Below are 15,162 nucleotides of genomic sequence, written 5' to 3'. Positions count from 1 at the left end.
CTTTCCTGAAAACTTTGTTTTATTCGAGGAATGACCGAATATGGTTCTTCGGCGATGTATCTCCACAAATAACAGCTTCTATAATCTCTCGCAATAAACAACGCTTGAATTTCAATTAATTATTAATTAGCTAGCAAAGTTTACTTTTTATTAATTATGACGTGTTTTCATTCGTATATGAATGTAAAATAGAAAGGCACAGAAAAGTGTGTATGTATATGTTTTATTACATGAAAAATAATTCTTCTAGGTTCTTATTTTAATAACAGTTAATTATCTTAATGCAGTTCGAAATCGATTATCGAATTATCGTTTCTTTTTAGTGAGATATGTGTTATTTTTTGTTACGATTTATATAAAATTATTTCCTATGAGCATGTGATATACGAAAGGATTCTTCAAATTCCTGTTTCGAATTTTTACTAGTTTTATTCTGCTTTGTTATTTTTGCTAGTGTACTAAATGGTTATAAATAGATTAGTAATCAAGTAGATATAACGTTATAATAATTTTACACAAAAAATGACATTTCTTTATTTTATTATATAGTTTTCACAGAGAAGCTATTACAGTAGTGGATACCGCTCACTGGGTAGACGTCTGGCGCAAGGCGGCCGCGTCTACTTTGTCTGACTCGCGTCGACCTTTACTACTTACTCTGTAAAAAGTGAACATTCGAAGCACGTAAACGCGAAACTTCTTTTACGTTATTTTAAATCAATATATAAATTGTATCAATAATAAAAAATGTGATACAGTGGATCCATTTTATGTAATATCAAAAATCTTTTATTTTCACTGAAAAGACTAAAGTATTACGCAGAATATAATTCTCCCACGTTTCACAATAATCGATATAATTTCGGTACGTTACAGTTACGTATAAAACTACTTATTTCGAGGAAAGTCGGCAGCGGTAATGACGTATTATAAAAAGATAAGGGATCTCTTTATTGTAAGGTGCCAATCAAACGCGTCGATGAAGACATCCCGATCATGTTTTTATTATTACGGACTAATAGTTGTAATGATAAGCTTCTTTTTCATAGCGTTTAAAATTAAATGCGTCGCGCGTAGCCGAAGGTCGCGTTACGTGTACGCGAGTTAAGTATGTGCGCGGCGTATGTGTTTCTTGCGTAAACCACGATGACAGGAGTCCGGAGGCCCGTTACGCGTAACAACGGGCCCGGGGCTTACGTAACGGCGAACGCGTGATGGATTGGGCCCCCCCTCGACACGACAGTCGACCCGATAGACTCGCGATCGGTTCGCGACGTCGATGACATTGATCGACGCGCATCCAGAGCTCGTCGCTTTTACTTGTTGCGTGCCATTCTGTAACGTATCCAGAGTGGCACTCGGGCGACCTATGACCCTAGATAGCAGAGTGACGTATTAATAACGTCTTGATGACATCTCCAGCATCGATGTCATTAATGTCCATTTCTACCAATGTGGATTAACTTTAGATCTCGGTTTAACTTACTTTTTATCCTTTTCTAGTTGTAAGAATTAGAAAAAGATGAAAAGGTAAGTTAAACCGAGATTAAAGTCAATCCGCATTTGTAGAAATGGACATTAAGACGTCATCCTGCTACCTAAACGTAATGAAATAGGATCGATTGTGACCAGCGGCTTCTAAATCATTTCGACCAGTTACATTTTGTCGTTACCTCGCGCTTTTCGGTGAGAGTAAAGGCGTTACAGTTGCAGAACAATTAAAAAGAAACGTTGAATGCGTACGTATGTGTAACTAATGGCAGACAATTTATTTAGTTTTTGTCGATAATAATCCTAACAACTAACGGAATGGTAGCGATTCGAGGTAGATACGAATGGGCGATAGTTTATGCTAACGCGGCTGCGGGGGTGTAAGCCAGGCCGTTAAGGGGTGCGGCGTAGGCGAGCGGCGAGGAGTACGCGGCGCTGTACGCGGCGTAAGGGTAAGCGGGGTACGTGGCTATCGCCCTGGCGGCAGCGGGGAGACCGATCAATCGGGGACTCGCGATCTGTTGTTGTCGCTCGGCTTGTCCGGTCGTCTGTCCGATGATCCGCGCGGATTGCTGCGCGGTCTGCTGCTCCTGCCGCCGCTGCTGCTGCTGCTGCTGCTGCTCCTGCTGTGGATGCTGCTGGATCTGCAATCTCGACGACCGTCTCTGCTGCTCCTGCAGCTGTCGCAGCTGCTGCTCCTGCAGCTGTCGCAGCTGCTGCTCCTGCTGCTGGTACTGTTGCTCCTGCAGCTGCTGCAGCTGTTGCAACTGCTGACGCTGGAGCTCCCGCTCGCGCGTCGTTGGTTTCGCTTTCAGGGGGCCCGACCGGGCGTCGAGCACCTCGACGTCGGAATCGGGGCCGACGGCGGGGATCGACGGCGCCGGGACGCCAGCGGGCGCGGCCGGGATCGCGACCGGCGTCAACCCGGCCGGTCTGAGCGGTAACACGGGCGCCGCGACGGCGGCGGCGATCGCCGGTTCTCTGCTGACGATCGCGTTGAAGCCGTTGATCGGATCGGCGGTGTACTCGACGATGCGACGCGTCCCGTCGGCCTCGATCAGGCTGTAGCTGCCGCGCACGATGTCGCCGTTGCGGGTCTCGTACTGGGCCTTGGAGTCGCCGGTCACCGCGTCCTGCACGTCGTACGCGAAGCTGTACTGCGGCGCCGGGTCGAATTCTTCCAGCTTCGCCAGGGGCACGGCCGCGGCCGCTGCCGCTATCGGCACAGCGGGCACCACCGCCCCTCGGGCGAGCACCGCCAGTCCCAGAAAGAAGAAGAGCTGAAAATTAATGTGTAATCTCGTCAGCGACATTCTAATTAACTTGTCTAGCATTTTAACACTACGTATTTTAGCTACGTCTTATCGTCACTGGGTCTAAATAATCTACATATTGATATTCAGCGATAATTAGTATTTAGATAAGTATAGATAATAAGAGATAATAAGTTTAAATAAATATTTAGATAAGTAGAAACCAATTTCGAAATACAGTCCTTTGCAAAGAAGATTCTAATGCTCGAGCTTCCCTTCCAGCTTCTCTCCCTTACCGTGCCGGCCATGTTTGCGCGCGAGAGGACCACCAGAAGAGGACTGATGCCTCGGGGTAAGATCGTCCGTACTTTTATACGTCGTCGCTTTTGTGTCATCGGACGACGATGATGCTCCCTGCAGCCACCTACGCCCCACCTAATCACTGCTTCTGTCTCTTTCTCTCTGTCTTTCTATGTCTTCCTCTCGGGGACGCCGTGCGGCGACCTCCGCACGGCGATCATTGCAATGTACAGGGAGTCCGACCTGCGGTTGTACCAATGTACGCGCGTTTATATTTCTTCATATCACCGCTGTCCGAGTGTCCGCCCGTACACGCGACTTGGATGTCAATATGCCGAAGACTCGAGAGCTCGAGGCCGTTCGACGAAATCGGGGAACCGCTTACCACCACGCTGCAAGACCTGAGCATCCTCTTTCCCTTCGCCTTTCTTAGCTGTCGATAGAATAGATACACGTACCGTGGGAGAAACAATACATACGGAGTCTTAGAAGCAGGACGCATATTTACTCGAACTGAAAGAAAAAGATTGCCGACAGTAAATCAGACGACATCTCAACGAGAGAAAAAACTGTAATTTGAAAGCGATGACAAAAAGCTTCTACATAACATTATGATAATATTAATTTACATATTTCATCTCAATGTAACAGATATTATTCCATTGCATTTTCGACATGTATGGCAATGTTCTTTTTTTATTATAATATTTTAAATTGAGCTTTTACAGTATTTCTGTGAGGGAAAAAAGTGTTTTTTTAAATTGTCAGCCTCGATGTTTGGAAAAAGATAGACAAACACGTTGCCTAACGCACTTATTAAACACCCGACGCGAGCGAGCAATTGATAACCGAAATAACGCGTAACGTACGCAATGCACGTATGCACGCGTGTCGTGTGCCAATATGTCGAATACAGCCGGTCGTCTATCAAGGCCGTTCGACGAAAGCTCGAAGGTAGCCAAATATCCCGCAATCGGGCTGAACTCTATTGTATATTCAGTAAGAGCGACGATGAACTTTGCTAACACGAATCGGTTAACACGAATCGCGTACTATTGCGTTAATTACCATTCACGTAATCGGTAACCGCTGTTACGCTACAATTCTCACTGCATACCTCATGGCAATAGATGTACACACATTATGATCTCACACATCCTGAATGCATCTAATATATTTCAATTTTAAATTCGTAAATATGGACATTTTTCTGTATGCTAAACTTTTTTGGAAATTTAACATTTTCTTAGATATTAAAATTGTACGTATTGGATTCAAAAATCAATTAAAACGTGAAATCGGTTCAAATAAAATCAATTTCGAAATTATTGCGCACATCCTATTTAATAACATAATCTAAAAGAACTTAAATTACTAAAAAAGTTAGGTGCAAGAGATTGCTCTTATCAATTTTTTGTTTAATAGAACGTTATATATTTTAGATTGCTGTCAAGACGAATTCGACGACGTCAGGAAATCTAGTCTCATTCAAGCTTAAGGTCCATAGATACATATTAATTTAGAAAGTAACAAGTTTTTTTAGGAAAATAAAATTTTTAAAGAATTTTATGATTATAAAGGATATTAAAATGTTACAAACTTTTTATTTCAGAGATTCTTTTATGCATCTCTCATTTCGATATTATATATTTATGCATCAATTTCGATATCTACTCAAAATTAAATAAACCGGATTAACTTCGAGAAATTAAATTTCCTTAAATTTCGAAACTAATATTGCAAAAATATGTATTTCTTAGAGATTTCTATGTAATATATGAAATATAAATATCGCAGTGTATTTAGGTGTATTTTTTATGGAATATAATATATATTCCATATAAAATTATCATAAAATTTTCATAAGTATCGCGTCGATGTGCATATGTGTACATGTGTGCGTATCTGATGATCTGTAAACTTTCACAATTATATTCACAAAGGAGAGCCAGAGTTTATGGCCCGAAATCTCATTCGCAAGGTTTACGTACCATTACATAACTCAACGTCTTTATCCACATAACATTAATTCGCCCATTGTAAGCAAACTCGTTTCGTATAAACTCACGATAAATTTATATGAAAACATATTATCGCTCGGCGCGATAACGGTCCAAAAGTGCAAAGGATAAAAAGATCGGCACGTAATCTTACAGCAAAGTTTTATGTAAAGGATAAAATGAATCCGCACACAGTTTGTAAAAAAGTCTTTAATAAAAATCAATACATTAACAATGCAGCAACATCCATACATTATATATTATATAGTGTGACTAGTTCTTGTCCATCATCATGCATAATCAGTATCACATCCTTCAGGGCTGATAAATGAGTGGCGGCGCGGGCGCCGCGACCTTGACGATGGGTTTCACCACCGCCAGAGGTTCCCGACGAACCACGGCGTTGAATCCGTTCACGGGGTCGGCCGTGTACTCGACGATTCGCCTGGTACCGTCGGCCTCGATGAGGCTGTAGCTGCCGCTGACGACGTCGCCGTCCCTGCTCTCGTGCTGGCTCTTCGCGTCGCCGGTCAGCGTATCTTGAACGTCGTAGGCGTAAGTGTACTGGGGATGAGGATCGTAATTCGTGGCGTCAAATGCGGCGATTGGAAGAGGCTGCGCGGCCAGGGGGCCCGGAATACCCGGTATGCCCGGACCAGTTGGAACAGCTGGGATGGCTGGGACGGGCACACCTCTGCATACCGCCAGCACCGCTGCAGCCAGGATTATTAACTGTAATATAATATATTAGTATAAATTATTGGTATTTTTCAGGTAAGAGAAGAATATAGAGTTTAAGAAACTTTATGAAAATATAAGAAAATTTCTCTATAATTTTTGTTACATCTAGTTTAATATATACATCTATAAATAATAATAATAAATAATTATATATAAATATATAAAAATTTATAAATGTTATTTATATTTACGTGTATTTTTTTCTTATACATAGTACTTATTTCTTTCTTTCAATAATTTCTTATTGTACATTTTTCTGCTCATCGCATTTTGCATTTATGATCATTTTAAGGATGTTATATGTTACATTTCTTAGTCAATTACATTGTATAAAACTTATAAGAAACTGTAAGCACTGAAATTGTGCGTTCCCCACGACAAAGATTGCTCGAGAAATTTTCCAAGCTCGTCGATTAAGCGAATTTCGACGCGCAAAATTTGTGCGCGATTCTTCGGCGTACCTTGATAACCATTTTCCTCTCAATGTGGCCCTGTGGATCGGTAAACGTGTCGCAAACAAGACTGACGTCCGGACGAGCGGTGACAAACGTTTTTATAGGAGCGTCGGGGTGGTCGGCGGCCACTGGTCGCATCCCTCATCGCATCGTAAGCAGCCTACGAAGTACGTGACGCGGATGACAGAAGTTTCGCTCTCGATTTATGACTCGCCGATACACATAATGTGCGCGCCGGACGAGGAAGAAAGTCGGGGCGCGCCGAATTGGCCGGTTTATTAAATTTCTCACGGCATCGCTTAATCGCGCTCGCCGTTCACGGAACGGTCTCGGGAACGCTCGAATGCACGGAATATTAATTTTATCGCGTAAACGCTACGAGCAAGTGAATATATCGCGCTCGTTTGTTTGTTTTTTTCTTTTTCGTACACGAAATCGTTCGAATTATCCTTTTCTTCCCGTAAAAATTATAAACGACGCACGCGAGGCGCCGCGTTCACCGCGCTATAAACGATGCGAAACCAGTTTCGAAACGTTGTGAATTTCAACGGGGGGTGTATAAGCGATACGTGAGCCGTGCCGCAATTTCAGCGGGAGATTGCCGAAAGCGGGCTTGAAGATAAAGAACGACGTGTGATTTAACGCCGGGCGTTCTTTTTTTTGCGAGATTGCGAAGATTACACGGCGCGAGGCGTGAGGAAACGAGATGAACGCGGCCAATAATTCTCCTATGCAACAGCGGCCGGCGGTTTTGCTTTCACCCTTGCGTAATTCCGGCGGTTTTTGGTACCGGCTATATAAGTGTAACGCTTCCGCCACACGTCGGGAGGTGACGGATCGGGAATATCAAATGTGAGCAGGGTGATTCATTTTCGGGAGAGTCTCGTATTTCGCCTTCGGTTACGAGGACGCGCAATACAATTGTTGCGCCCGTTTCTGCATTAGAGAGCTTCCGCGATAACGCAGAAATTATAGATTCCAGTATTCCAGCAGGAAGAAATAGCACGTCTAATAAAGCATCAAACTGCATCGCATATACGCGTTGTTGTAATTAATAGTAAAATGAAAAAAATGAGATCTTCAAAATTGTCCTTCTTGTAATTTTGGATCTTAATAATTTCTTTTTTGTAAAGATCATGCCGCGTGATTCAGCAAGCTTGATCAAATTTATATCAAAGTTTGCTACAAAGCACGCCGTTTTCCTTTTTCACATATAAAAAAAGAAGTGTCTTATCGAAACTAATTAACGCGTCTTTGTTTCGCATACACGCAACAATTTATAGTCTTCTTATAAAAATTTTAACTTTTTATTTCAACTTTTCGTCTTGGTTGAATTATATAACTAACTTCATTCAAACAAATTTTTTTCGTTTAATATAATCTCATTTTAAAATTTCACGGTGGAAACTAAAGAAATTTTCAAGAATCTTCTTTTTTTGTGTAATTAATTTATTATTAATTAATATTATATATATATATATTTTTTTTAAATCAATTGTCCAAATAAGAATTCGATACTTGCGGAGCTTTTTTATCTTAAGATGTCCGGAGTTCCCAAGACATTGCGTCCCCTCCGTTTGCGTCATAAAGAGAGACCAATGTGCCGATCGCCGCCGGAGGAGACAGATTACAGCCTCGTTAGGCGAGTGAATCATCTTCGTCTCATCTCTTCTTCCTTCATAAACAAAAATGAGTCATTCAGTGTGTATAATTAAAGAGGACGAGCGCCGATCATGACCGTGAAACGAGTTCGCAAACCGCTCTCGCTTATGTAACGTGATATCACTGTGATGCTTCTTCATTCCTCGCGTTCTTCCTCTGCTGCATCTCGGAAAAAGAAAGATCCGCGCGAATTTATGTAATTAATGGTGTGTGTGGTATGTACTATATGGAATTACGTCAAACATATGACGTAATACAATGTGTTCGGAACCCACCATGCACCGTGCATTATTTTAAAGGACCCCGCACGATTCTTCTGAGAAAAACGTTTTCGGTCAATTTGCTAGAATTTGTGATATGTTGTAGTTCTTGTGTTTCTGATGAAAAGTCTTAAATTTCATCAACTTTCTATGATTAGCTTCTGAATTATAGATAGACATTTGAAAATCTTCTTCATAAGAACTACAACACATATCACATATTCAAGCAAATTGACCGAACATTTCTTATAAGAATCGTGTGAAGTCCTTTATAACGGTATATTTAGAAAAAAAAAGAAATATTAATTTCCAAAATCGGAAATTATATGCGCATTCTTCCACGAATGAAGACTTTAAAAGAGAATATAAAGAGACAATTTCTTATAAGTATAAAAGTTTCAAAATATTATGCTACTCTCTCTCTCTCTCTCGTACATAAATAAATAATTTTGATATGTCCGCACTGATACTTTATTCAATGTTAAAACAATTAAGATCATTTATTTAGATATGAATGAGTAATCTACATCTTATCGATAAACTTCGCACACATAAAAACGTCGTGTACACGTAGATCTCAAGCAGCACACATCTCATCACACAATCGGTGCAATAAGTTTGTTCTTTATAGCTGAATTCTTTCTCCTTTCTCTTCAACGTTTAATTAAACACCTATTTCATTTTCAGTGCAGAAAGTATAAAATACAGCTACGAAGAGCAGACATAACATAATACGTGCATGTAAATTCTGAATTTACAAACGCCATCATGCCATCAATATCTTCATTTCGCGATAATGTGAGCACTGCATACGACGTGAATAACAAGCATTCGATATTACGTATTACAAACAGATAATCGTTTTAAGTAAATTCATTGTTCTCTAATACTGTTTATATTTCTACATTTTCGCAAGAAAATAAAATCGTCTTAATTAACGCACGCCTCTGTCGATTCGTTTATCTTCACATACTGTTGATTGAATGTCTAACTCGAAATTTATGTCATGTATGTACAATTGTCAGAGTTTGATTATAAATTTAAAAAAATCATAAATCGATGCAACGATACATACATTAAATATAATATACGTAAGATTTTTTGTATACAGGGTGTCACCAAATTCACTATTTACACAGCAATATTCCTTATCAAAAATTGAGTCGAAAAGTCCAGTCATTTTTTCTATAATGTTTAGTAAAATAGTAATTATTGAGTAAAGTCAATCCACTCAGCGCCGTTCTTTAGCCGACCGATACGTCAGTGAGCCGCGCGCCTGGTAGTGTGCGCTCACTCATACTACCAGACAAGCGGTTCACTGACACTGACGTATGGCTAGCTAAAAGAAAGTTCTAGTTGGATTGACTTTACTTAATAATCACTATTTTACTAAACATTACAGAAACAAATGGCTCAGGACTTTTCAATTTTTGATACGGAATATCGCTGTGTAAATAGTGGGCGCGAATTTAATGACACTCTGTATATTATCAGCTGCCAAAAGTAGTCGTATTTAATAATAATAATCTCCGTTTTCTTTGTGCAGTATATAAAAAATATACATAAAATATTCAGACCTACCCACAGAATCATCACATCATTTTTTTTATATTACTCGAATATTAAAATAAATAAAAAACATGACAGAGTTATTAGAAGCATTAATATCTCTATCAATCTGTTTAAATCGGCATAATCCAACGCGTTAAATAGATTCACATGGATATCTTATTAGGAGATTGGCAAGCAATCTTCACATATGATTTTCATACTGGCCAAACATTGCAAGTTCAACCATTCAACCATTTGATATAGAATTGCATCATCATACTACTATTTAAAATTAAATTCCTAGTAACAAATAAAAAAAAAACGGAGCATATTTTCCTCTTGTTGTTTATGGCCACGTGATCTTCTGACGTTTTTTCATTAATGATTCCTGAAAGATTCAAATATATCCGCTGTTATTCACTTAGAAATTACAATTGTACAAATCTTACAAAATATCACTTATCGATAGAAATAAACAGTTTGTTGGTAAATATTTCATTCTACAGATTTATTCATAGAATAGAAAATCTTCTTTTAGAATCTTATCTGTAGAATAGAAAACCTTGGCTCTTATCTAGTCTTACCTTATCTAGACTTATCTAAATTACAGAAAATTACGATATGTATACCTCGCTCTGTTCCTCGCAACTGCGTTTGCAAATTCCATTATATCCAGCTTCCACTTTCGGCGTAGAACATAATCGAATATTCTTGTTCATTGGCTTCTGATCGTTAAGGGGTTTCAGTTTATCTGTCTGAGGATGAGACGTTTGAGATATCCTCTTGTTTCCACTGTTCAAGCCTGCAGCTAAGCTGTACATATCGTCATCACTGAAAGAAAAACAAATTTGACGTTATTACAGTAAAATATGTATTCCGTTAATAACAAAGTATTATATTAATTAATAAACAACTTACCTTTCAGCTGTAACAGACTTTTCTAGTATCATATCTCCTGTACTCGAGCTCTTGGCGTTTCCACGCTGCCGCTGAGGTAAAGGCATTGCCACTCGTTTATACATTTCCAACAGCTCGCTTCTACATAGTTTCTCACACTTGAAGATCTCGATGCAACTCTGTAACGAAAAAAAGACACAGATATGTAATTAAGGATATGCCGAATATGCCTAAGACAACACAAACGTACAATGGCAAGTTTCTTAAATTACGACTTGTAACAAATAATCACTAATTAATAACGCCTAGCACATATGAATACTGTTTCTTTCGTTTCGCTGATAATTTAGAGTATGTTATCTTGGTTTATAAATTTATACGTGAAATATGATTCATAAAATTATACACAAAGTACATACAGAGTGACTATCTCAAATACTTCTTTGTAATTGTATTTTGCGTTTGCGGCCGGTTGCGCCACCCTGTATATCTTGGATGACGTTTAACCTAAACTTGCGTCGTTCGCACGAACATCTCGATGCCCCAAAAAATTCAGATAAATAATGACTGCTATGTACACGTGAATTATTCCGTAATAAAAGCGGACGTGATAGGAAAGCGAAGTAGAGCGTAGAGCCGACGGACGAGCCGAGAGGAGTTTTGTAAACACGCGCCTAACCTCCGCGACGACTTACGCTCTTCAAGATCTCGCGGAGCTGGTGCTCTGACAGCGACTCGGGGTGCGTGAGCTCGTAGGTGTCCAGCCTCCACATTCTCGCCTACGCTTCCTCGCCGCGTCAGAAGAAGAAACCGCGGACGGCCTGACGACGGACATCTCACACGAGCGCGAAGCGGCGCAATACGGTCGCGGCCGTTATCGGGTTATCCCCCCGTCGTTATCGGATGCGCGTGGCGCGAGGCACAGGCACACGGGAAATCCGATAGGCATAATTGTCACGGTTTTCCTTATTAATCATCATAATGGCACAGGCTGCGTTCGGGGAGCGCGCTATTAAGCGCTATTGCATATCGTTCTATCTTTATCGCTCATCAGGTGTAAAACAAGGATAGAATAAGCAAATAGCGCGCTCCCCGAATCCAGCCATAATGACGATTGATGAGCGACAGGAATAATAGTTGCTTTCCATTTACAATATTTACATCAAAACTCAGATAATTCTCACTTGTGATGTCATTCTGTCTTTATTATTCATTAATTCCCAAAAAGGATAGAACGACGTTACAAGTGAGAATTATCTGAGTTTTTTTATGTAGTAAATGGAAAGCACCTAATGTGATTCACGATATATGTCGTATGTTTAAAGAGAATGTTTTAAAATAAACGAGATATCTTGCAAACACATGTGGTTCTTTTTATTTTCAATTTATAGTTGTGAAATATTGGAATCATATTTTATACACGTCAACGTTAATGTTTACTCGCCCCGCTGTCCCGACGAGTAAAAAGCAACTTGTGAAAACTTTGCGAGTGAAAACTTGATATCCGATCGTTATTTTATGATCGTTAATGATTATATACAAATTATTATTTGATGTGTTAAAATAATAAGAAATTAAATATTGCGTTGCAGTGCGGCGCGAAGGTTTCTGTATCATATTTGATTTTTAAAAACGGTTTAAAATTATAGGCTTGAAGTTTTAAAGATTGAAATTGCAGATAAGCTGATAACTATCTTGATAACTTTGTCGATTTTGGAGAATAAAAATTTTTGTCGGTAACAAATTTATATAATTAGATAAATAAAAACCAATTAGGGCGTAATCAATCTTTGCGTCGCCAATGGTAAAAAAGTCTAAAATAAATAAAAGAGAGAGAGAGAAGAGAGAGAGAGAAATAACTATCGACCTATCGATTTCTTTTCCCTCATTCGCGTTTGCGCAGTGATGTCTTCGTCGGCGCCGGACGGCGGTTTCGGAAGCGTCTTGCCCAGTTGAGGTTATGATTATATTATACGTAAGCTGCAAGGTCACAAAACTGAATGTTCATGTAGCTGTCAAATAGACAAAATATTCTTGCCGTTTCATTGAGTTTTTTTTGTAAGGAAGTCACAAAGATTAGGTGAGTGCTCACGGAGACACGATAACATATTTATCGGTATATTATCACTGCATTGCCACGCAACATTTGCATGCTGTGTTATTGGCATCATGAGTTGTTCGAGACGATTGTTACGAACATATAGCATACGATACGTCGCTTATATTTGTAAGTATTATTCTTTAAAGGAACCCAACACAATTTCTCCAACATGTCTGGCGGTATGCTGTACGGCGGGGACGAGATAGGAGCATTGGTCTTTGACTTGGGTCACCATTCACTGAGAGTGGGGTATGCTCAGGAGGATACCCCGAAGGCAGAAATCCCGGCTGTTGTCGGGATAGGAGAGGACGCCAATGGGACGGCCAACAAGGTCGAACCCATGGATATCGATGATAAGAAGCCAGACAGCAATATCACGCAAAATGGGACCAAGTATTACATCGACACCACAATTCTCCATGTTCCAAGGAAGAACATGGAGGTTGCGAGTTACATGAAAGACGGCATGATTGAAGATTGGGATCATTTCGAGAAGGTGAATGAACGGTATTTCATGCAATTTTAAGACTCGTACGTACGTATCTGATTCTTCACATTGAAATCTTGGCCGTACCATTTGTTTGCTAGGTCTTGGATTACACGTATTCGAAAATAATTCAGTCCGACGCCGAATATCACCCTGTACTGTTTTCCGAATCGCCGTGGAACGTGCGCAGCAAGAGAGAAAAGTTAACCGAGCTGATGTTCGAAAAGTACAACGTACCGGCTTATTTTCTCGTGAAGAACGCAGTTTTGGCCGCGTTCGCCAATGGCAGAGCGACCGGTATCGTCGTTGATAGCGGCGCCACGCATACGTCCGCGGTGCCCGTACAGGATGGATTTGTATTGACACAGGCCATTGGTAAATCGCCCCTTGGCGGGGATTACATAAGTATGCAGTGCAGACAGTTCTTGCAGGTATGCAAGTATTACTTGCATGTTCATCGGTGTATATTTTTCAAACTTGGTTGTCTTATCTATTTTAAACGAATGCAGGATAACGACATTGACTTGTCACCTCCATATATGGTGGGCAGCAAAGAGGTGGTTAAAGATCACGATAAGCCACGGTGGATTAAGAAGAAGGGTTTACCCGAGGTTACCAAGTCCTGGCATAATTACATGGTGAAAAAGGTGATCCAAGATTTCCAAGCCACAGTTCTTCAGGTATCGGAAACGCCGTTTGACGAGAAGATCGTTTCTACAATTCCTGCAGTTCAATACGAATTCCCAACTGGATATCATCAGGTATACATTTTATATAATGGTTCTATGATGCCGTACAAATCTCTGGGAACAAGATAATCGAAAGAATATTATTTCAAGGACTTTGGAAGTGAAAGATTTCGAATACCAGAGGCGTTATTTGATCCCAGTATAGTACAAATGCGTGGAGGCATGGTCGGCAATACTATGTTAGGAGTAGGGCATATCGTCACAACCAGTGTTGGCATGTGCGACGTTGATGTACGACCGGCGTTGTACGGAAGCGTCGTAGTAACTGGTGGCAACTCGTTTATTCAGGTAGAATTTTAACATATAGAAAATTAGCTAAACGAACCATCTCTTATACTGACAGAGTACCATACATTTTCGCAGGGATTCCCGGAACGTTTGAATAGAGATTTGTCCATGAGAATACCCTCCAGCATGCGTCTTAAATTGATTAGCGCGAACGGATGCGCGGAAAGAAGATTTGGAGCATGGATCGGCGGCTCGATACTGGCGTCGATCGGCACTTTCCAACAAATGTGGATCTCCAGTCAGGAATACGAAGAGAGTGGAAAAAGTCAAGTAGAAAGAAAATGTCCTTAAAACGCGATAGCTCTTCGCATGGTTCCATCGTATTAGTGTCAGTGTTTGTATAAACATCGCACAGAGAGTGAGTACAAGTTTTTTGAAACGTGAAACTCTACGTCTACGATATTATGTATCGTTTAAATGCAAATTATGATGCATATATAGAGCACTTTTTAAAATAAAATCTTTTTATAATGTTGTATCATGATAATATACTCGTGACGTTATTGAATTAAACATCTGCTAGTATATATGAATAAGCGTATTCTGCCTGTAAATGACATTTATACTACATTGTTTCAAGTTATATTATAAGCAGATGACATAGGAAAATTGATCTTTATTTATTACCGATATGTGCTGCGTGCATAAACGACGAAAAATTTTGTAAATTGTAATAAGATTTTTTTATAAAAGAACTCACATGCCATAGCAGATGTCATGGAAATAAATTTGTTGTTTGTTGTCTCTTCGACTTCGCACATCCTCGCATTTGCACAATGTCCTCGGTCTCGTTTCACTGCCAAGTAGTGTTACATGCATCACGTTGGAATCGTGAGTGCCCGACCCCACTTACAGTAAATGTCGTTGAAAGCGAAACGGAGTATACGTTCACCCCGGAAGGGTGAAAGGGTGTATAATTATCCTTTG

General features: G+C 40.0%; 3 protein-coding genes across 3 annotated transcripts; 1 reads left to right on the top strand and 2 right to left on the bottom strand.

Annotated features, from left to right (window-relative positions):
• Window positions 1-326: 326 nt before the first annotated feature.
• On the bottom strand, window positions 327-8,475 carry LOC139822728 (cuticular protein 3). Its single transcript, XM_071794681.1, has 3 exons — window positions 6,247-8,475; window positions 5,362-5,776; window positions 327-2,851 (listed from the first exon to the last, which is right to left on the bottom strand). The coding sequence occupies exons 1-3, from the start codon at window positions 6,376-6,378 to the stop codon at window positions 1,848-1,850; spliced, it is 1,551 nt and encodes a 516-aa protein (XP_071650782.1). The 5' UTR covers window positions 6,379-8,475; the 3' UTR covers window positions 327-1,847.
• A 142-nt stretch (window positions 8,476-8,617) lies between these two features.
• On the bottom strand, window positions 8,618-11,546 carry LOC139823029 (uncharacterized). Its single transcript, XM_071795293.1, has 4 exons — window positions 11,306-11,546; window positions 10,632-10,789; window positions 10,343-10,544; window positions 8,618-10,101 (listed from the first exon to the last, which is right to left on the bottom strand). Exons 1-4 carry the CDS (start codon window positions 11,381-11,383, stop codon window positions 10,060-10,062), a joined length of 480 nt encoding a protein of 159 aa, XP_071651394.1. The 5' UTR covers window positions 11,384-11,546; the 3' UTR covers window positions 8,618-10,059.
• Window positions 11,547-12,525: 979 nt separating this feature from the next.
• Bap55 (Brahma associated protein 55kD) lies at window positions 12,526-14,979 on the top strand. The gene is made up of 6 exons (XM_071795287.1): window positions 12,526-12,690; window positions 12,858-13,207; window positions 13,300-13,629; window positions 13,708-13,959; window positions 14,038-14,235; window positions 14,311-14,979. Exons 2-6 carry the CDS (start codon window positions 12,881-12,883, stop codon window positions 14,524-14,526), a joined length of 1,323 nt encoding a protein of 440 aa, XP_071651388.1. The 5' UTR covers window positions 12,526-12,690; window positions 12,858-12,880; the 3' UTR covers window positions 14,527-14,979.
• The last annotated feature ends 183 nt before the right edge of the window (window positions 14,980-15,162 follow it).

Source organism: Temnothorax longispinosus, chromosome 12 (assembly GCF_030848805.1).
Source record: "Temnothorax longispinosus isolate EJ_2023e chromosome 12, Tlon_JGU_v1, whole genome shotgun sequence".
In the NCBI taxonomy this organism is placed as follows: Eukaryota; Metazoa; Arthropoda; class Insecta; order Hymenoptera; family Formicidae; genus Temnothorax; species Temnothorax longispinosus.
This window is presented reverse-complemented; position numbering and strand designations above follow the sequence as displayed.

Coding starts and splice junctions, on each gene's coding strand:
- Bap55 (XM_071795287.1), top strand. CDS start 12,881: ATGTCTGGCGGTATGCTGTACGGCGGGGACGAGATAGGAGCATTGGTC. Junction 13,208..13,299: donor ATTGGGATCATTTCGAGAAG/GTGAATGAACGG, acceptor TTTGTTTGCTAG/GTCTTGGATTACACGTATTC. Junction 14,236..14,310: donor GTGGCAACTCGTTTATTCAG/GTAGAATTTTAA, acceptor ACATTTTCGCAG/GGATTCCCGGAACGTTTGAA.
- LOC139823029 (XM_071795293.1), bottom strand. CDS start 11,383: ATGTGGAGGCTGGACACCTACGAGCTCACGCACCCCGAGTCGCTGTCA. Junction 10,790..11,305: donor TCCGCGAGATCTTGAAGAGC/GTAAGTCGTCGC, acceptor TTTTCGTTACAG/AGTTGCATCGAGATCTTCAA. Junction 10,545..10,631: donor AAGTCTGTTACAGCTGAAAG/GTAAGTTGTTTA, acceptor TTTTTCTTTCAG/TGATGACGATATGTACAGCT.
- LOC139822728 (XM_071794681.1), bottom strand. CDS start 6,378: ATGCGACCAGTGGCCGCCGACCACCCCGACGCTCCTATAAAAACGTTT. Junction 5,777..6,246: donor AGAGGAAAATGGTTATCAAG/GTACGCCGAAGA, acceptor ATTATATTACAG/TTAATAATCCTGGCTGCAGC. Junction 2,852..5,361: donor GCCACTCATTTATCAGCCCT/GAAGGATGTGAT, acceptor AGTGACGATAAG/ACGTAGCTAAAATACGTAGT.